Source organism: Rhipicephalus microplus, chromosome 2 (genome assembly GCF_043290135.1).
Source record: "Rhipicephalus microplus isolate Deutch F79 chromosome 2, USDA_Rmic, whole genome shotgun sequence".
In the NCBI taxonomy this organism is placed as follows: Eukaryota; Metazoa; Arthropoda; class Arachnida; order Ixodida; family Ixodidae; genus Rhipicephalus; species Rhipicephalus microplus.
In genome coordinates, this window is record NC_134701.1 from 84,828,534 (window position 1) to 84,850,316 (window position 21,783).

General features: G+C 43.0%; 1 protein-coding gene across 4 annotated transcripts in view; it reads right to left on the bottom strand.

The window, feature by feature from the left end:
* The window catches only part of LOC119170828 (sodium-dependent phosphate transport protein 3-like), an 86,701-nt gene that overhangs the window by 46,531 nt on the left and 18,387 nt on the right, over positions 1-21,783 (bottom strand). For all 4 annotated transcript variants that reach the window (XM_075886601.1, XM_075886602.1, XM_075886599.1 and 1 more), the window contains 3 exons: positions 21,147-21,388; positions 18,559-18,693; positions 8,666-8,821 (listed from right to left, as the gene is read on the bottom strand). In XM_075886601.1, the coding sequence (XP_075742716.1) occupies positions 8,666-8,821; positions 18,559-18,693; positions 21,147-21,368 (513 nt within the window). In that variant the 5' untranslated portion in view covers positions 21,369-21,388. The remainder of the gene's footprint in view (positions 1-8,665; positions 8,822-18,558; positions 18,694-21,146; positions 21,389-21,783) is intronic.

A 21,783-nucleotide genomic window follows, 5' to 3' on the forward strand; every position in this document is an offset into this window, starting at 1 on the left:
TTTAGATTGCACAATAAAAATCACAAGTCTTCAAGATTAATCCGGAGTTCTCTATCTTGGTGTCAATGTTGCACTCCTGCAAGAGTGCACGAAGAGGACTGGATCAAGGGCTGCTTTCGTTGTTAGGCACAACCTCACAACCCTACGAAGCCCGCTGGCTGAAAATAAATAAATGGCACTGGCCAACATTCCGAGAATTACAGGCACAGAAATGCCTATCACAGCGGACTGACGTATGAGACCGCTATTGTCGATCGATTGGCAAAGCATCGAACATGTTATCGGGAGGTTGTAGCAGCGATTCCCTATAATGAGAAGTTGTTTTCTGTCCACTTCAATTTCTTTCCACGGATGTACTGACTGCTACACCACAATTATTCTACAAATTTGCCTTTTACATGTTCCTTCCTTTTTTTTTATTGCCTAACTAGGCAGCATGAAAATCATATTGTCGTTTTGACAAGTAGACGTCAAGAATAATACTTGTATAATAAAGAGCGCTGCAACATTTTTTTCAGCGCGGTTAAAAAAAAAGCTGGCAGATCGCATGCACCAGGACTGTCGAAGTAATGCAATGCAGCCAGCAAGAAACGGCATACACATCAGCCACAGCACACATGATATGCATGTCAACATTTTCACATTACCCCCTCCTCTTACAGTCGCCTCACACAACACATATTTTGGTGGATATCAAGCGAGTGAAATGACCGCAATCTCCCCATGAGCATGGCCTTTAAATCATGCTAAGCATGACATGTAAGTCACTAGTATTTATTGTTGCCACCTGTCATATATGTTTATCATATGGTCACATTTTATAACACCAATTTCGATGTACTATATCAAGCACGCAAATCAATCTCAAACCCACAATGAGCACGTGATGACATTCATGACACACATGCCATTATTTTCATTTTACACCTGTCATATATATTCGTCATTCAGTCACATCACATAACACCAATTTTGGTGTATATCAAGCGAGTGAAATGACCTAGATCTATGAGCGTGGCATGCAAATCATGCTATGCATGACATGAAAGTCATTATTTATTTTATTGCCACCAGTCATATATGTTCATTATTCAGTCACACTAGGCAACACTGACTTTGGTGTACATCGAGCCAGCAAAACGACCGCAAACTCACCATAAGCATGTCATGACATTCGTGACATGCAAGTCATTATTTTCTTATACACATCTGTCATATATGTTTGTCCTACACTCACGACTTGCGACAACAATTTTGGTATGTGTAAAGAGAGCAAGACTGCCATGAACTCACCATGAAGATGGCATGCAAGTCATGGTGCAAAGGACATGCATGTTATTATTTCCATGTTACCCTCAGTCATACAGTAGAACTTCGATTATACTTCTTCCAGTTTCGCAACGACCTACATTTTACGCAAATCGGTTTGGTGGCGGTAAAGCCTCTATACAAGTAATTTATTAAAAACCTTGCTTATACGAAACAGTTTTACGTTTACCCCACATCTCACAATGAGTTTCAGTTTCTCTTTGAAAGAAAAAAACTCCTTTATTCAAATCAAAACGTTCCCCAAATATTCACGAGTGCAAAATATGAACTTGCGCTCCCCTGGGTTGACAATTATAAAAGTGGAGAGTGAGACAGAATGTCTTCTAAAAGCAAAAAATTTTATTCTCTTTGAAGTTCACGCGCTCCTACATACGTCCCGATCCTGTAAGCACGAAAGGTTATTATTTATTTATTTATTTATTTATTTACAGGTACCTCAAAGACCCCAATGAGTGGGGTTTTACATGAGGGGTGTTGAAGCACGAAAATTACACAACTGATTAACAAACACAAAAAAAGAAAACAAAAACTGCACGAGCGTATCACGAAACGGTATCAAGCACGCTCTTTTAATAAAAAGCATACAATGCTAACCAACGAAGCATACCAACGAAGCATAAAAAGCATACAATGCCAACCAGCGAAGCAGATAACACCACTAAGGATAATCGCATACATGCCACAAAAATAATCAGTACAGAAGTTTTTCAGCGGCAGCTTTGAACTGAGTCGGGTTTGTTTTGGTGACGACACTTTCAGGAAGGCTGTTCCATTCGATGGCTGTCAGAACAGGAAATGAATTTAGATAGGCGGTCGTGCGTGCACGAGGTGGGTATACTGCTTTTGAGTGGTTGAGGCGATTCGATGGATGGTGAGCAGTTTTTATGTGGAGGCTTTCGCATGATAACGAGTTGTAGAATTTGTGGAAGAGGCAAAATCGTGCTACTGTACGTCGTGTTTTGAGACTTGGCAATTTAGCTTTACGTTTAAGAAGTGTTACGCTTGTGTGGTATGAATAATCGGAAAAGATGAGACCTGGTCAAGCTCTATCCACGCAGAGTAGCTTTAGCCAGCCAAAAAGCTGATAATTTCACATTTTCAGCCCGTGTAATCTTTTTCTGGTCAACACACAGCTGATCTTTTGCCTTTGTCAGACTCGAAATCACAAGCTTACCCATGCATAAGGGCGCAAAATTGCTTTCCGTGCAAAATTACTTTCACTTGGCGTCAACGTACATAATAGAAGCAGGAAATCACTAGTAGCGCTTCGCAATCCAACAAATTCTAATGCGCACAGCTCAGTCACACACGAAGGCATTCTATGCAAACTTGGGTTTATTGCCATTATGTGATAGCGTTGTTGCTGTGTCTGACAATTCTGAGGGGAGGCTATTGCCAACGCGGTTTTGTTCTCGTTTTCTCGTGCAGGCAATTTTTCAGACTTTGCTTATCAGTAGAAATATGCGTGCTGAATTCGATTTTTTTAGGATTGAGAATAAATATTTGCTCTCATATCCTCCAAGTAATGCTGCCATTACCTGCCAATGGCAAGAATAGTTTATTCTAACTTCCTTGCAGAGGCACAAGGTTGTGCCATGGGCTTATTCAGGCAGTCTGTATCCGTTTTAGGGTCAAGGCTGAGTTTCGCTGACTATAATTTTAGTTTTTAGATTATACAACAGCGGAATTATGCGACAGTATTGTGTGGTCCCGTGAAAGTCATATAGTCAGGGTTCAACAGTATAAATGGTGCCCCAAAACACCAATTTTTATGTAGATCAAGCGGTTTCAACAACCGTAAGATCCCTATGAGCATAAAACATATGTCATGGCATACATGACATGCATATGATGATTTTCATATTACCGCCTGTGATTTATGTTCATGATATAGTCCCGTTATTACCTGCCCTAAGTAGACTATGGCTACTTAGGGCAGGTAATAATTGCGGAGCCGAACCACGAGATTGAAGTAACTAGAAGAATAAGAATGGGGTGAAGCACATTTGGCAAGCACTCTCAAATTATGACAGGTAGATTGCCACTATCCCTCAAGAGGAAAATATATTACAGCTGTATCTTGCCGGTACTTAGCTACGGAGCAGAAACCTGGAGACTTACAAAGAGGGTTCAGCTTAAATTGAGAACAACGCAGCGAGCAATGGAATGAAAAATGGTAGGTGTAACCTTAAGAGACAAGAAGAGAGCAGAGTGGATTAAAGAACAAACGAGGGTTAAGGATATCATAGTTGAAATCAAGAAGGGGAAATGGACATGGGCCAGGCATGTAGCACGTACACAGGATAACCGCTGGTCATTAAGGGTAGCTAACTGGATTCCAAAAGAAGGCAAGCGGGTTAGGGGGAGACAGAAGGTTAGGTGGGCAGATGAGATTAAGAAGTTTGCGGGTATAAATTGGCAGCAGCAAGCACAGGACCTGGTTAACTGGCGGAACATGGGAGAGGCCTTTGTCCTGCCCTGGACATAGTCAGGCTGATGATGATGATGATGATGATGATGATAGTCACATCACAGAACACCAACTTTGTTTCATATCCAAAAATTTGGGGGACCCTTAAGCTTTGCCTTTATTTATTTATTTATTTTTTATTTATTTAAATACCCTAAAGGCCCGAATGGGCATTACATAGGGGGGGATTACATAGAAGAGTGGGGTTATGATCACAAGTACAGTACAGAACATAAATGAACGCAGAGATGGTATACATGTCTACTGCATCGAGAAACTGAAAGTGCAATCCAGAAACAACGCCAAACAACAATAGATTACATTGAATAAAAAAAGGGGTACACGCGAAATGCACTTTAAAAACAGTAAACAAGAACAAAAAAGCGCGATCAGTACACTCAACAACAGTGTGCAAAAAAAAAAAAAAGAGAGAGAAACATAGAAGACGAAGAAAAACAAAATAAAGATTTATGCGTCATCAAAGAACTTCAAGAAAGGTTTTGAGTGCATGTTGAAAAGATGATGAATCGGACAGTTCTGCGATGTGAGCAGGTAACGCGTTCCATTCTGCGATTGCAAGGACTAAAGGAGAGTTTTTATATCTTTCTGTTTTAGAGAAAATTGGTTTAACTTTGAAAGTGTGGTCTACCCGGGCGGAGATATGAGGTGGTGGAATGATATGAAGCTGGGAAAACGGCGTGCTACTGTGGTACAGCGAATGAAAAAAAGATAGTCGAGCCAACTTTAGGCGCATGGCAAGCGAGGAAAGATGAAGTGAATTCTTTAAAGAAGATACGCTTTGGTAACGTGAGTACGAGGACGTGATGAACCCGGTTGCCTTGATCTGGACAGATTCCAAAAGGTTAGTTAGGTTTGCGCCCTGAGGATGCCATATGATTGAACCGTATTCTAGTGAGGGCCGGATAAGATATGCATGAAACCTGGTTTCCTTGGTGGCTAAATGTAGGCGCGTTTTGAGAAGGCCGAGTTTTTTAAGGGCTTTAGTAGACATGTATTCTATGTGGCACGTACACTTTAAATTCGCCGTAAAGAACACACCTAAATATTTAAACGATTGAACTGAATCTATTGGAGTATCATTTATTTTGTAGTTAGCGGGAACTGTCTCGGGGGTAGGACTAAACATTATGTGTTTGGTTTTTTCTACATTTATTTCTATTTGCCAGCGGCTACACCATTCCTCTAGCCTAATAAGATCAGATTGTAAGATAATTGTATCGTCTGGATTAGATATTTCTCTATACACTACGCAATCATCCGCAAACAAGCGAATTGGTGATTTTAGGCTGCATGCTATGTCATTGATGTAAATCAGGAATAAAAGAGGACCTAACACTGACCCCTGAGGGACCCCAGATGAAACACGTGTTTGGTTAGAAATATGATTGTTTAACTTGACTGTCTGGAAACGATTGGTTAAAAATTCTTCTATCCATCGTGTTGTGTTTTGGTCGAGTTGGAGTTGGCGAATTTTTAGGAACAGACGTTTATGTGGCACGCGATCAAAGGCTTTCGAGAAATCAACAAAAATTGCATCAACAGGACGGGACATGTTTAGAAAAGAATGAAGGTCAGTTATCAATTCAAAGAGTTGTGTTTGGCAAGATAGATCTTTACGAAACCCATGTTGGCTATTTAGGAGCAGTTTATTCAGATTAAGGTGGTTCATTATATGCGTGAATAATATGTGTTCGAGTAATTTACAACAGATTGATGTTAGTGAAATTGGCCTGTAGTTATTGGGAACTGTATTGTCACCAGACTTAAAAATTGGGGTCACATGCGCTGATTTCCAATCATCTGGTATAAATCCTGAATCAAGTGATTGTTGAAAAATCAAACAAAGAAAGTATGACGAAAAGGGACTTGTTAATTTTAGAAGTTGCGCGCTAATTCCGTCTGGTCCGGGGCTAGTCTTGAGTGCCAAACGATCTTTGCCTTTAAAAGTTGAAAGGTGCTTACTGTGTCCCCCCCCACCGATGATGTTTGGCATTGCTTTTTTTTTTTTGCGATAACAGTTATATGGGCGGTCTTGCTTGTTTTTTGATACATATCTATATATATAAACTCAAGAAAAAAAATTGGCCCCCTATCTGCATTTTAATCTGCAAATGCCGCCGAAAGATGATAGTCTTGCATGTGGAGAGAGTGAACAAGACATTTATTTAATGTTCTGCGCAAGAAAATCGGTGAATGGTATTCTGGAGGCACTGCGTTAGAGTGCCTCAAGCGTGCAGAGGAGGCAAACGAACGCATAGAGTCACGTCACATGTGAGACATGAGCGCCATCTGGCAGTTTTCTTAGAAAACGAAGCGCGTGGCTTTGAGACGGGTGTGCGCGCCCGTCTCAGAGGTGATAAATTGTAGAACGCAAGGTGACGGGTAGGTGCCACCACCGTCTCGTCTTAGCAAAGCGTTGGAAACACTCGCCTTTCCGTGCAAGCGTTGCATGGTCTGCGCAGCGTGATAAGCGCTACGGTCCTTAATATTACTTATGTATGCCTTTTCTAGTAAAAAACGCACATGCAGAATATATACATGTTGTTATGGTGCCCCAGACATGCACAATAATTGCTTTTTAATTGACAATTGCACAAGTGTGAACGCTCAACCTTGAGCAACATTGGTGGGCACTGCGGATGGGGTCGACCGTTTCAAATACCCGATGCCGTTAAGAATGAACAAACAGACAAATGTACAGACAGACAGACCAACATTTTTGTGTTGAAGGTTCCTAAGAAAGACTATTGTCTTTAAAAATAAAAGCCGCTCACACTTGGCGCCAAGCTCGTCCCGATGCGCCGACGCGGGCTTATCTGCCACGCGTCTTTTGCCCCCCCGAATGGGAGGTGGGGGTGGGTAGTTAGAAGCTTATGCCTGCGTGTTTATCCTTCAGTGGAGAGAACAGCGCGCCTTCTACTTTGACCGGAACGATTGCGTTTAGTTGCCTGGTGCACGAAGATCACTTTGCTCGCTGGACAGGCACCATTTGCGAAAAGAGTGCGCTTTTCAAACACAGTGAAGTAACAACTAGCGCACTTGTTAGTTCGCACTGATATCTGTACCTGTGATTACATTTCATGCCTCGTTTTTGTTTAAACAGCACGTTAAATGTCGAAAGGTAAACGTTCTTAGTTCACTCTCGTCCATTGTATGTTGTTTTCATGCGTCATTTGTGCGCGAGCAGTGCGCTGCACGTTTCTATCTGTTTGCCATTCTCAGCGTTACATTCCGAGTTGTTGATATCACATTTATTGCTTCGCCGTTGCAGCGAAACTGACTTTTCTTAATTTCGGACAATAGTGTCCTCACCACCGAGGGGATGTCGGATTAAGCGCTGATGAAAACTCTCCGAGACTATGGTGACGAGGGGCCTTTGAAGGTCGACTTGTCACGCGCTTTCGTCTTGTGCCACGCCGCAAGCTCGCACGCTGGTAGCTTTCACGATTTGCCAATAAGTTCTGGCAACAAGACGGCATGCTGAATGCAATGCAATGAACGCATTAGCGTAAAATTGTGATGTTATAAGAAGTAAGTCTGGCAGCCAACTCTTTTAGATTTGATATCGCGGAACTCCTACAAAACGCTGGTGTGACCTAATACGGCTGCTTCCAGGAGAAGTGCTCTTTTCACACAATCCCTTGGCGTTGAAACCGCACCGATACTCGCAGAGACAGCAAGCACGCCAGCGATCGCAACCGCCCTTCAAATCCAAGTTCATTATTGCTACTGAAGGGATCCCCCCCCCCCCCCTACTCGCGTTGTTTCATGCTCGTTCAAGACAGGTGGTTTACTCTGTTTGAGCATTTGGAGGAAGTTCTAACACTCGGGAGATGTTATCTTATGCACTTTCCAGACGATTGGAATGGGCCGACTCATTTGATCTCTGCTTCAGCAGTTACCCGCTCGTGAAAGTTACGATTCGCGGGGGCATGGTATCGTTTTAAACTTGTTACGGAATATGGCGGCGAGGGCGAAAACCCGCCGAGAGTGCCCATATAGAGGCTATCGCAATAATAATGCAGTTTTTTACTGTAAAATAAGTGTTTTGGGTTAGCTCTGCCTTCAAGCCCCAATTTTGTTTATTTGCACGATTGTTTATCGAATTTTTGTACTGAACCTGCATATAACGAAATCCTCTTTGTAATGAATTTTTCGAGAAATTTATTGATTTTGTTATATCAAGGTTTAACTGTAGTAATCTGATGCCATGCCAATTTTGGTATGCATCCAACGAACCGAGCGGCCATGAGAGCAGAAAGTCCTAGGCAGCTAGATAGACATGCTCAAAGTTGTTGAAGTTCACCAAGAAACGCTTCGCATTTAAAAATGCTGCTGGTCAGTAGTTGAAGCTCCTGAGAACAGGTGAGCCATACATTATAGCACAGCACAAGACCTGGAATTCGCAATTATTTCTCAAATTCAGCTACAAATCATTCCATTCATTCCCTTTTCTTTCTAAAAAGGATGCCATTTACCCAACTTCACGGCCGCTGGCTAATTTGAGCATCATAATCTGCACAGTTAACTGAGGCGTGGACAATAATGAGCATGGACTGTACAGCGTGTGACAAATCTCTCTAACTCCACGCTAACTTGATTGATTCTAAAAAGTTTTGCGGTGGTTGGTTCATGAGAAAATAAACTGCTTTTTTAAAGCCATTTATTGGCTGCTTGGAAACGTATTGTGGGGCCCTTTTAATTGTATAAAATTTTCTATAATTGTGCACATTTTTTTCATAGAGTTGAAGATATTTCAAGTTTCTGAATGAAAACTGCTGCTAAAACAAGAAAATGGCTGTTTCTAAGCAAGCAAACGATGGTGCCACACGTCTGCATACTCACATGCACGAATCCCAGGATTATCCGGTGAGCTACCAGGGGTGCGATGCCCAGTGTGGCTATCCACGGTGTTGCTGATGTCAGTGCTGATGAAGTAAGTAGTCCTGCCAGCAGGGTCCACTTGGCACTGAAGCGCTCTGCAAGCCGCCCGCCGAGAACCTGAAACAGTGAAACCGTGTTACTACTAACATCACATTAATCAACTTTTGTGAAACCCTGTACCGACAGCCTATACAGAATTTTGTCATATAAAATACAGTAGCCGACGGATTTTTCGGACGCCAAAAATTCAGACTTTGTGGATATTTTGGACTTCGAAAGTGCGCTGTCAGGGTTCCCATAGGGCTAATGCATTTTTTTGACCGATTTTTCGGACGGATTCGCCCCCTAAAGTTGGATTTTTTGGACTAAATCGCTTGTTTTGAGCCGTGCCACGAACCTGTATGGACGCCACCATGTTGAATTTTCTGCCGGCTTGACTAAGCTTAGTGGCTTAAACTTAAAATGGCTTTCCTGCCTCCAAGATTGGAAAGCAAACGTCATATATCAAGTTGCAGAGGCCGTGTCTGCTTTAGAAAATGCAGCTCGGGACCATTTTTTCATTTCCGGTCAGCCTAGTGATCAGCTCTGTCGTCATCACACCATACTGGGAGGAGGCGGAGCTGCGGCTGCTGCGCAGTAGTGGAGTGAATGTGCCTGCCACAACGACATTAGGGAGTTTTAGAATAGCGCACTTCAAGCACTTGTGGTGCAGACGCTGCCACTGCGCATGCATCGTAAGGCGAGTCGCCGTTCGGGGCCTGCCCGCAGAAAATCCGAAATAACCTACGGTGATCGCGGCCCGCGAGGCCCACAAATGTTTCTAGACCTTTCCCTAGGAGGAGCAAACGCTACTCTAGAATTCATAATGCGTCTGCTATACCCGCAACGCCTGCAGCGCCTGCAAACGTTCTGCTAAAGCTCCCTATTTAAAGACTTTGCTCGTGCGGACGATGACAATTCCATGCGTAGAGCCCACAGACAAAGAAATTCTTCGCCAGGTTGTGTCGCAGCCGGAGAGCGGTTCGGATGATGATAACGATGATCTCTCGCAGCCTGTCGGCAGTGGAGAACGCCACCACGGGGACTCTTTTGTCGAGCATCTACGGCGACGATGTTACCTCGGCTCATATATAGGTGAACCAAATTGCTTCCAAGCGTATTATGAGGCAAGGCAGAATCAAGGACTTTTTTAAGCCTGCCTGATGCAATAAAGTTCATATTTCTGACAAAAACAAATTTTTGAGACTGTTCACTTTTTTGGACTTTTTTTCGGTCCCTGACAGGTCCAAGAAATCGGTCGGCGACTGTGTGCAGAAAATTTGAAGCTGAAGTTGAGGTGCAGCTTTTACAAGTACTGTATTTTCTGGTATGTAAAACGTGCCTTCGATTAAGGTGCAACCACTAATCATCTAGATTTTTCCAGGAAGAAGTTATGTATATGAGAAATAGCTTTGTATAAGACGCATTTATTTTCAAGTCTATCTAACAATATATAATAGAATGATGCATGCGCAGTACATTCATAGTGAAATGCATAGTCACGCACTGCACTACATACTTGCAAGCAGCCGAATAAAACTTGTAAATAATACTGTCCGAATGCTCGGAAAATTAGTATTTATTTCATTGGATTCGAAGTCACATGCATTCAAAGCCAGACTAAGAAGCTGGTGAGATGTCTGCGTCTGGTTATATTTACAGGTGCGCGAATACTGAAATTTATGAACATTTTTAAATGTTGTTTGCTATTTGATTCGATTTGCACCGAAATTTTGTTACTCAAACTATTCGCACTCCCAGATCTTACCGTGACACCATCTAAAAAATAGGGCAGTCCAAAAAAATAGATAAATGCATATGATTCTGCTGAAGCGGTGAAGTTGCCACAACTATGTCCGAAATAACTTTAATGCCTCCCAGTATATCAGGAATTTTGGCAAACACTCAGGCTCCCTTGAATGCAATCGGTACCTGCCGCAAAGCCCATTTTACTATGTAAGTTTACATCTCATGATGAGTGCCGCTGACACCAGCAAAACGCGGAATAGATTACAGCTCTCTGGCATGGAGCACATGGAAACAATGATGTAAAACGCAAAGACCGTGGCGGAAGAGCAGACGAGTCTTCCAACTTTCCCCGATGCGCGTAAGCACGTGAATGATCAGGCAACCTCCACCGGTACGCAGTGCTGATGCGCGAAGTGGATCGTTTCTAGCTCTGTGCAGCAAACTACCAACTAAGCTGATCTCGCCACTACATCTTGCTGCACTGTATGCAAGCATTCATCATGAAAGCTTTAATGATGCCCACTTCATTCTCAAAAGTGCACGGGCATGGCGATGGCGAGCTACTTAGTAGACAGCGCATTTGTGGAGCACACTTCGCGGGTGTGCATGAACAGGCAACAAGCAGTGCTAAGCCACGCACACTACTCAGCAGTTGCCAGAGGATGCTTACCAGAAACATTGTCGGCAATTAAGGTGTACTAATACGTTCGCCACCTGCCACTATCACGACTCTGGGCATTTCTGGTGCTTATTCGTAATGACGTCGCCACAGCGAGCAATACAATAGCCCCTTCACGTTTTGAATATGCTTCACCGCATCACATCTTCACAATGCAGCAAAGCTGCATTTCAGGATCTACTACAGCTGCAAATGGATTAACTCAAGGAAGCAATGGTACTAACCAACGCGGCAATGATGGGAGCTTTAAATAATATTGTTTGTGATTATAAAGTCAGAAAAACTTGTACGAAGGTTTTCAGCATCCGAAATTGCATTTTTTACACGTTGATGTCCACGGAGTAGATGAGAACGTCTGTACTCAAAAGGAGAGCACGCTTGTCTGTCCCATGAGCAGGGCCTCCACAGAAGTTGAAAGAGGAGGAGCGGCAGCTTTGACTGCTGTCTTTATCGTATCAGGCCCAAGCGCAAGCCACCTATTTTGGTTGAACTACACGTGCCTTTTTTTTTACTATCTACTAAATCCCTCTCCTTTTTCCTCGTACCTCTATAAAAGACCGATGACAATAAACACAGGCGATCACTACTGCCTGACATGCGTGTTGGTTTCATTGAACGTGGGCCAGCTGATACATGTTGTCAAAAGAGGGGAACTGAAGCCTTGCTTCCTCGACGATGAAGGAAGCGCCGTAACAAGTGCCTTCACCAGAATTTTCACAATACCATGATGCCCTCCTGGGTCTGAAAGCCACGGAGGACCTGGGGCTAATCAAACGGAACAATGATGCCATAACAAACAACAGCCCCTCCACGATCATCAATTAATTGCCACAGCTTTTTCAAGGAACAGGCTGTGCACAGCGAATACAGGATCACCCTTCGCGAGTGTGCTGTTTCCGTCACTAGCCAGATAAACGAGTGCCTTTGGCACTGCGAGATCTTTTGCGCACTGAACTACAGTGAAAGGAAGCGGAACACATCATTCAAAATGTCAGCCGCCCAACAGATTGAGTAAGCCCACTGGCCACTGTGCTTAAAAGAACACTAAAGTCAAATAACAATTTACGTCAGAGTGAAAGCTCAATGTATGACAACCTCTAAAATGACAATATTATCAGCAACAGCGCCCTACTTACCGAGAAATTAAGGTAAATGCACAAGAACACAAGCGCCACAGTAGGACATTTTCAAAATGATCTTGATGACATCAGACGGACCACCTATAGTTAATCACTGGTAATCAGTCTAACTGCACTAAAAAAGAACCTTCCGTGCATCAATAGATGAAATAAAATGCTGCTTGTTCATTTCTGTTTGATTCACGAAAAAAAAAAAGAACCGCCGGACATTGCTATAGAGAATGGGGCGAGTGGTTCAACAATTCAATTTTTGCGTGGTTACACGGGACAGGTGGTGCCATATAGCGGGGCGCAGTTGAAACAAAAGCGTCTGCAATCTTGAAGCCAATGGCGGGAAATAGATCAACGGCCGTTGTTGCTGCTGAGGCTCCAGCTGCTTTCGGTCTGCTGCTACTAGCGCAGTAAAACCAGGCAACATTGTGCACAGCAACAGTGACGTGAGAGAGTCCGGTCGGTCCGTTTCTTGAGGCAAGTAATATGAAGTGCACTAACCCGATGCGGAGCAGTAAAACATAATTTTATTTCAAAATAGGCCCTTCCTTAGCACGAAAGTAATACTACAAGGTTTCTGGACCGCCATTTCAACAATTAACGTCGACTTAATAGTTGGCTTTAGTGTCTCTTTAAAAAAGAAAGCAGGTTGCGGGTACGCATGGACCCAAGAAAAATGAATCAATGACTTCAGAGAGAACATTATCAGATGCCGCACTGAGAAGACATAGAAGCAGAGCTTGCACAAGCGAAGATGTTTTCTTGACTAGATGCTAATGCCGCATTCCATCAGATACTATATTTACTTGCATATTCCTCGCACTTTTTTCGCCAGAAAACTGATGCAAAGTTGGGGGGTGCGAGTATTACGCACGGAAAACTTTCGACAAAAACGCAGAGAGCGAAAAAGAGAACGAAGTGGCCGCAAATCGAGATTCTCACGCCAGCAACTTACAGCAACCTTTAAGAAGTTCTAATTAGAGCTTACCTCAACAATAAAAGCAGAGGTTCAACACAAGGCAAGATTTATTTGAGACACAAAAAGTGGAAGCGAATAGTCGAGAATTAGAATACCACACGCGAAGCTTGTGGGCGTTGCGGACGTAGCGGTCGGCGCTCAACAGGAGCCCTCCAAAGGTAAGCGTAGGACGTCAGTATTGGGCTGATGGCTATTTAACAGAATCGTCCGCAGTTTCCTTGTGAAGAAATAAAGTTTACCATCAATCCCAGTTTTAGGCACGCAGCAGGCCCAACGCGTCTTGGTGGCTTTCAGCTGCCATCACTAGTAGCGAACACAAAATTCGTAGGCTCCGAAGGGCTTACCGGCGGCCCTGTTGCCATTGTTTAGCGCATGATCTATCCCTTGCAATTCAAAGCAGCCGTGTGGCTTCAGTATCGCCCCATAACGTGACCAGATTGCCGACACAACATACAAAACACGCCGCAACACACAACGTTACTAGATCCTGCCTGGTAACTTTGGCAACGCGCACTGGCCACTTCGGCTTGGTTTGGATTGAATTTCTGTGCAATAGTATGCTTGATGCTTAAGAGATGGCGCCAGATAGCGCGCGCTATCAACATCAGTGGCTGGAACGAGCAGACGACATTATTGCGGGAGTTTTCGGGGGTGCGATAATTACTTGAGAGAAAAAAAATCGTATTTTTCTCGGGCGATGTGGGGGGTCCGAGAATTATGCGAGTGCGAAGATTACGCGAATAAATACGGTACTACTGGACGAACAGTCTTCCAAAATATGCACCTTCACAATTCCCTTAGGCTATTATCAGTTTCTTTGACTGTCTTTTGGCATTTTGTAGGCAAGCGAAGTTTTTTAAAAGGCACTCAATGAGGTATCTGATGGTTTGCCTGGCAAGCGTGCATATGCCGACGGGGTGCTAACCGGAAAGAACACGATGACAGGCTCAAAAACGCAGTACTAGCGGCAGCAAAAGCAGGACTGACATTCAATGCATCAAAGTGCTTGTTCAACGTTGAAAAAGTTTTGTTCCTTGGTGACATTGTCAGCAGCAAGGGCATACGTCCTGACTCTGCTTTAGTCGAAGCTTTGCTGAAAATGCCGGCACCATGAGACAAACAAGCGGTGCAGAGGCTCTTAGGCATTGTCAACTACCTTAGCTAATATGTCTGCCACTATTCCAGTGCAGTTCTATTTTGCGTTCGCTGTTGAAGCATCGTAATGTTCTTGACTAGACACTGAACTATGAGAACGAATGGCAGGCTATATAAAGAGAGCTTAGTGAATTGCCACTTTTAGCAATTTTCGAAGCAGGCAGAGAAACGAAAATAGCAGCGCATGCCTCACAGTACTATGTCGGTTTGGCGCTGATGCCACGTCATGGGAGTGCCTGGAGACCTGTGGCTTTTGCTTGGCTCTAAACGAATCTGCACAATGTTATTCACAAATAGAAAAAGAATCTCTGGCATTGGTTTTTCAATGCGAAAAGCTTTACTACTTAGTATATGGTCATCACTTCAGCCTTGAGAGCGACAATCGCCCACTGCTTGACATATCAAAAAAGGCCATTGCTGACATGCCGTTGAGAGTACAGCATTTCTATTGGCGGTTACTGAAGTATGATTACACCTCTACTTTTGTTAGCAGTAAATAGATGGTTATAGCCGACATGCTTTTTTGAGCACCTGCTTCTGAAGAAGGCGCTGCCTGTCCCAAAAGTAACGTCGAAGTTAACGGAGTCACAGTAGTATCGGCACTCGTAAGTGAGAAAACCATTTCAAGGCTTGCAAGTGAGCCTGAACGGGACGTATGCCTTTAGCAGGTACCTCACAAGCTTGCGTATGGCTGTGCTGTGGAAGGTCTGCTGAAGGCGGTTGCTTCTGAACTCTCAGAGGTAAAAGGAATCCTTCTAAAAGGAACGCAGGTCATAGTGACAAGTAGGATGCAATTGGACATTATAAAGCACATTCGTGCAGGGCATCACGGCATCGGAGAATGCAAAGCCAGAGCAAGGCAGTTGGTATACTGGCCCAATCTCAATTCTGATACAGAAAAACTAGTTCGCAAGTGTGCATTGTGCCAGACTTATGCATATAAGCAGCTGCCGGAACCACTAATCATGCATCCAATACAGACACAAGCTTGGTGTCGTGGGTGTCGACTTGTTTCAGTATGGCGGGCAGCATTATCTCTGTGCCTATGAGTCAATGTCAAACTTTGTGGAAGACGAAGTAATACCCAGTACAACAGTGAGTTCCGTGATACAAAGATTCGAAGCCATACTTTCCTGTTATGGTATACCAGTCAAAGTTTGCACAATGGACCCCAGTTTCCCAGTAGTGAATTCAGGCTATTTGATCAGCCATTCGAATTCAAGCATATCACATCCGGTCTAGAGTACCCTAAAAAACCTTGCCGAGAAAGCTGTACAGATAATTAGGCACAACTTTAAAATGACAAAAGTGGCGAATGAGAACTTTTGGCTTAGCGTCCTGAATTACAGAACAAGTGCACTAGATGATGGGTGACCAGCAGCAGAGCTGCTGCAAGGAAGACACCTGCGAACCCTCATACCGGACTTCAGACCCCCTGTTCCCACGTGAGTAAGGAAGCACAGGCAGAGCAAACACAACAGACGTGTGCTTCCCGGCCTCAGAAGCAAGAACGGCATTTGCATAAGGGGAAGGACATGGGTAAAAAAAAACCAAGGTTCTTGGATAAGTGAGGCCTTGTTCCTTCCAGACCGGAACATCCTGCGCCGAAATCGGCAGCACCTCTTGGTAACAAGCGAGCTTTTTGAGGACACCTCCGACAAAGATTACGGCGAAGAGCAGGCACCTGTCTCTGTAGAATCTTCCATGTCGGGCTCGTTCACGGTAGTGACAAGTTGTCTGCAATTACCTTTGCAGCCAGTTCTACAGCAGCGAAGGTTGCAGCGTCAAACATGTCAAGAATGTGTCTCTTGATATCATCAAAACTTTCAGAAAATAAGTCAACGACGTTGAAGGAGAAGATGTATCATATAAGACCCAAGAGCGCAAGCCACCTATTTTGGTTAACTAGATGTTCCTTTCTTTACTATCTACTAAACCGCTCCCCCTTTCCCTTGTATTGCTACAAGAGACTGATGACAATAAATACAGGCGTTCACTACTGTCCTGACATGCGTTTTGGTTTCATTGAACGTGGGCCGGCTGATACAATGTGTTGATACAGCACCACATCGCTTGCCCCAAATCATGTAAATTAAAAAAGTTCAGCCTCTGCATTGCCTCAATCTTTATAAGCTCCATTGTGGAAGTCTAGTGGCGGCGAAGGTACTCGGTTGCTGACCCGCAGGTTGCGGTATCGAATCCCGGCTGCGGTAGCTGCGTTTTTGACGAAGCCGAAAATGCTGTAGGCCCTTGTGCTCAGATTTCGGTGCACGTTAAAGAACCACAGGTGGGCGAAATTTCCAGAACCTTTAACTATGGTGTCTCTCATAAATAATCATATGGTGGTGTTGGGACATTAAACCCCACATATCAATCAATCAATCATTCTTGATAACACAACTAGAAAACACCTACTTCTCAGCACTTCACCAACCTAGCCAAGAGAAACACTTTCGCGTAGCTATCTCATAATATGCTTAGGAATCCTCTTTAACTTGGTGTAATTTTGCTTCGAAGCATTTCCAAAATATTTGAAAAATTAAATATTTGAAAATATCTTAATGTGTGCTGTTTGCACACCTCTAGTAATATTCCTTTTTAAATGAAAATTAGGTATTATGCTTTGCTCCATAGTTATTGAAAAAAGCTTGCATTCAGACGGAAAAAACTGTATTTAACCTAATATAGATCAACTTTTTTTTCCCGCAAATGTTGTTCATAACCAGATATCGACCTATATTTGTTACCAAAGAATCTCGATCTCTATTCATGATCAAACCAACCAAAAGCGCCGAGCTTATGGTGTTCAACTGCCACGCCTGCTGTTTTTCAAGGGGTTCCTGCTGGATACGCACGTTTTAAACCAAAAATTCTGGAATAAAGACTCCCTCCCCCCTCCTTTCAAACTACCTAAGAAATTGAGAAAAAAGTTATTTATGGAATAGCTGCGTGCCGCCTTTTCAAAGCTCTCGCAAAATGTAGCCTCTCCGCCATGTTTGCGATGAAACCCATGATTTCCCTAGGTATATGCTGTGAAGTCTCTAGCCCGCTAGCTGTGCTTCCGGTACTGCTTTCTGGTGCACAGCTGTACTGGCACTGGCCTAAGGCCTCGCTACCTCACCTTTTGTTCATTGTATGATTGGCGTGACCGGGTGACGGTTCACATTTGCCTGAGACGCTGTGCCGTGCTCCCTACGGGGTTGCAGAAAGTAAGTGCCTTCTTCTAACCATTACTACCATTTGCTTGTGGTTGTTGCGACGATTTCCTGTCGGCAGAGCTATACAGGTGCCTTCGATTGCTAAGTGACACTTTTTGCCAAGAACTCTGGCAATCGTGCTGCGCAGTGCGAGTTCTCTGTGAATGAGAAATTGATAAGGGGTAGGCAAAAGCAGTGGGACCATCTGTTTGCGTGCAACCGACGGCGTCATGCTTCTCGCGGCTCAGCAATCCGCAGCAATAGAGTGAGAATGATGTCATTTGGCAAACCGCCGATGCTTACGAAGGATAGGATGACGAGAACATTTTGAACATGTGACCAAATGATGGCCCCGAAAGCGATTAGGGTGCTAAGTTATGTAAATAAAGATGTGCTATGCTTCAATTTTTCTGTTTTTAACTTAAAAGAAAAAATGTGGGCTGACCTATATTCAAATATCTTTTTTTCCCTCGTAGAACACCATCAGTAAGGGTCGACCTATATTTGTCCCCAACCTATTCTCGAGTAAATACGGTAATGATGAGAAAATCTCAGTTTTGATACCCCTTGCTGTTGCCCCACTTACAAATGTGCTGGTTACTACGATTCTTCTGTGGTGCTAATAAGCTGGCAAAAGCACTCGGCTCTGGGTCAGTCACAGCGCGATGAGAATCATGTGTATCACAAGGCGAAGATCCTCCCATGAAAAACAATGTTCACTTAAACAGAATTCAGTGGAGTCAACATCCCCACAGAAGTGATCAACTAATAATATGACCTTTAGAAAGATAGTGGACCTGGCTTAGGTTCAAGAACAGCCCACTTGGCAGATCTTTTTATACTGAACATGCTTACAATTAGCTAATTAGTTAACATTAACAATGCAGCACTGTATAAAACTGTTTAAATGAGTGGGGTAGTCTTACCTGGGGCATAATGACTCCGTAAAAGTATGCACCCAGGATGACACCCTGCACTGAGGGTGACCACGAGAATGAAGGTGCACCTGCGCTTTCCTCCTCCGGGGACACTGCTGGGGTGGTTGTGATGAGGGCACCATCCTGAGCACAAAATTTGAAAAATAAACATTACTGGAGGTCCCACAAACTAACTAAATGTATGGTGTTTTCTTTCTTCAGCTGCACCAAGCTTTAGAACTACGCCTACGTGGATCATACTGGCAGTATTGCTGGTATTTCAGCATCCAAACTGGCAACCTCGAGATACACAGTGCATCGTTAACTAAGTTTCATTCTCACTTCTTGACAATTGCTTTTGTGTGGCCGACGCAAATGAGCAGTTTGGCAACACTGCGACAAAACAGGCTGAGCAAAAAAATCTTCAATAACGAAAATCATGCAAAAGGCATATCACATCGACAAGCACTCAAAGTGACACTGACAACTTTCTCATGTCAGTTTCACTCTCCATTAGCCTTCTATACAATCATATATATCTATTTCAGTAGCTCTTACAAAAGCTCTTTAACCAAAGCTTCTTTCATGGGCTAAATAATTGTGTAGGTTCCTAACTGCTATAATCTGTTTTAGCCACATGCAAACCACAATTAACCAAATAACTAAAAAATCTTAATCCCTCCTTACAAACAAGACTGAACTAATTTCTATGTATCTCTCTGTATTCTGTATTTCTGATTGATATGTGGGGTCTAACGTCCCAAAACTACCATACGATTATGAGAGATGCATATTCTGTATTTCTCTGTAATAATTTCTTTCTATTTCTTTGAGAGCTTACCAGTTAGGAGACCTGAGTAAGAACAATCTGGGCATGATGGTAAACAGGTCTACTTTTCAAGATTGAATGAGCCTAAAAAAAAGATGCCCTACATAATTCCAAGAAACTTGTTTTTTTCATTTGTTGAACTGGGGTAACATTATCGAAGGTACAAAGCACTAACTTAACCCGCGCATGACCGAATCATACTGCAAACACTTCACTGAGCAGTAACCTTTCCTTCCTGATTGGCACGGCACTTGTTACAAGGAGTTATCTGCTGTTACAGTGTTGTGTTCACAGAGTACTCGCATGGAAAAAAAGCTTTTAAAGCGAGGATACCACATGCAAAATGTGTATTGCACGTTAGGGAAACAGCTGAAATGAACATAAAAGACATAAATGTCAGCATGTTCTGTCAGTTAGCTCACATTAACGTTTCTTGGACTGAGACAGATACAATGAGATAAAACTCAAGCCACTACTTTTAAGTTTTTGTCTTCTCAAACTGCAATTTGGAATAAAAGTGACACTATAAGAAAACCAAGGGACATTTGTATGGCTTAAAAGGTAGAAAGGAACTGACAAATAGAAAATTGTGTGCTTAAGTAATCTGTTTATCAACAGTAGCATAGTTGAAGGAATGAAGCATGCCCCTGTACATTGCTTTTGATGTAACATGTCAGTTACCAACTGAACATCTATTTATGTGGTATGTGTAGCAACAAGCACCACAAGGAGCTCTGAATGTCAGAACTGTCTCTCTCCCCCTGCTTTGCCCATGGCCCTGTGCAGACTGAACAGATAAAAGAAGTATGAAAGCTTCCATAGGAACAATTTAGAAAACTGTCAGAGTAAACTGCGGCTACACAAAAGAGATACGAGTTTAGTTAGACAAAACTGGAGTGTTTTAAATAAGCAGAGCTTCATCATCAAGTTGAAGTCAACATGACATCTGATAATGCTCTGTTTCGGCTTGAGTTGTGAGGTGCTCTCACTAAAATTGGTGCAAGTACTACATGCCAGTGCTCCCGATCACAACCATTGCAAAAGCACGAGTACAAGGTGAAAATATAATAACACCGATTAGTTGCAGTTTCTTCACACAATCATAAAATCAGAGAACAAGAATAAAAATGTGGGTCTTTTGCCAGTATCATGAAAACCCCCCTCTAATTATAGACTATAGAAGGTCACATGTTAAAAGACATGAAACTTGAAGCATAGGAACGAATAAGGAAGAAATAATATAACACTTTTAGAGTTGATGAATAAAAAAAAGCTAAAGGTTACATATCATTTTCATGAATACATAGTAGGACAAACAGTTCTCTATATCCCATAAAAGAGTAACAGCATGAATCTAAAAATCAAATAAGAAGACGACACAAACATGCCCCAACATAAAGCTTGCTTTTTAGAAGTTCAGTGCGTGTTCCAACTGCTTTCTTGTCACATTCTTGATTTCCATTATCATTCATTCCCCAAGATATACATAGTTATGTTCAATGTAGTGACAATACACATGACACCTGCTCAGAATTTGCACTGATAAAGGGTAATGCACAATAAGGGCATATGAGCACAAAATGAGAAATTGAAGGACATTTCTCAGCTGTTCGATATTGCCAATAATTGGCTGTATTTCTGAGCCATACTCACAACTTTGCACTGTAATCGTCAAATTTCAAGAAAATGAACCCAAATGAAGTAATTACAACTCAATATAGTAAAATCAAATTAAACAACACAGAGACCGAGAAAACAATGCACTAACTTTTGCTACCTCACTGTTGTTCACCACAGCAAAGCAGGAGGCATTGTTGAACAGTCCTGATACTGTGAGATTGTCTTGCTCGAGCCCAGAATTAACGGCCACAAAAACTTCAGCTTCGTCTGCCCCTGGCACCTGCTTCGTCATGGCCAAAATTGCGATGCCCAGGTCGAATTTGTGCGTTGAGAGTATGGTGTTGCCAACAAACAGCAGGGTCAGGAGCATGTACCGCCCCGGCACACGGCCTGTTGGTGATGGAGACATGTGGGCACGTGTTGTTGCAGAAAGGTACAAAAAATACTCTCAAACATTACTCCAGAGAGAAAAATGTGCAATCTTATTCATGCCGATTTATGCAATGATCTTACCAGTCCAGGGCAAATGAAGCATGGGTACAGCAAACAATACAAGAAAAAGACATCAACAAGGACGAACACACAAGGATAGTGAGGCAACAGCCCGAATACACAATAGTTCTTGAACCAGCAAATGAATAGCTAGAAGAAACCAAAGAAGAGTGCGACTTTCCTCAGGAATTAGCTCTAAAGGGCCCCTAAGATACATCTGATAATTCTTAACACTTCAACTAAACAGGCACATTGAGTGGAGAATGCTGAAATGATCAACAATGCCAAATGCG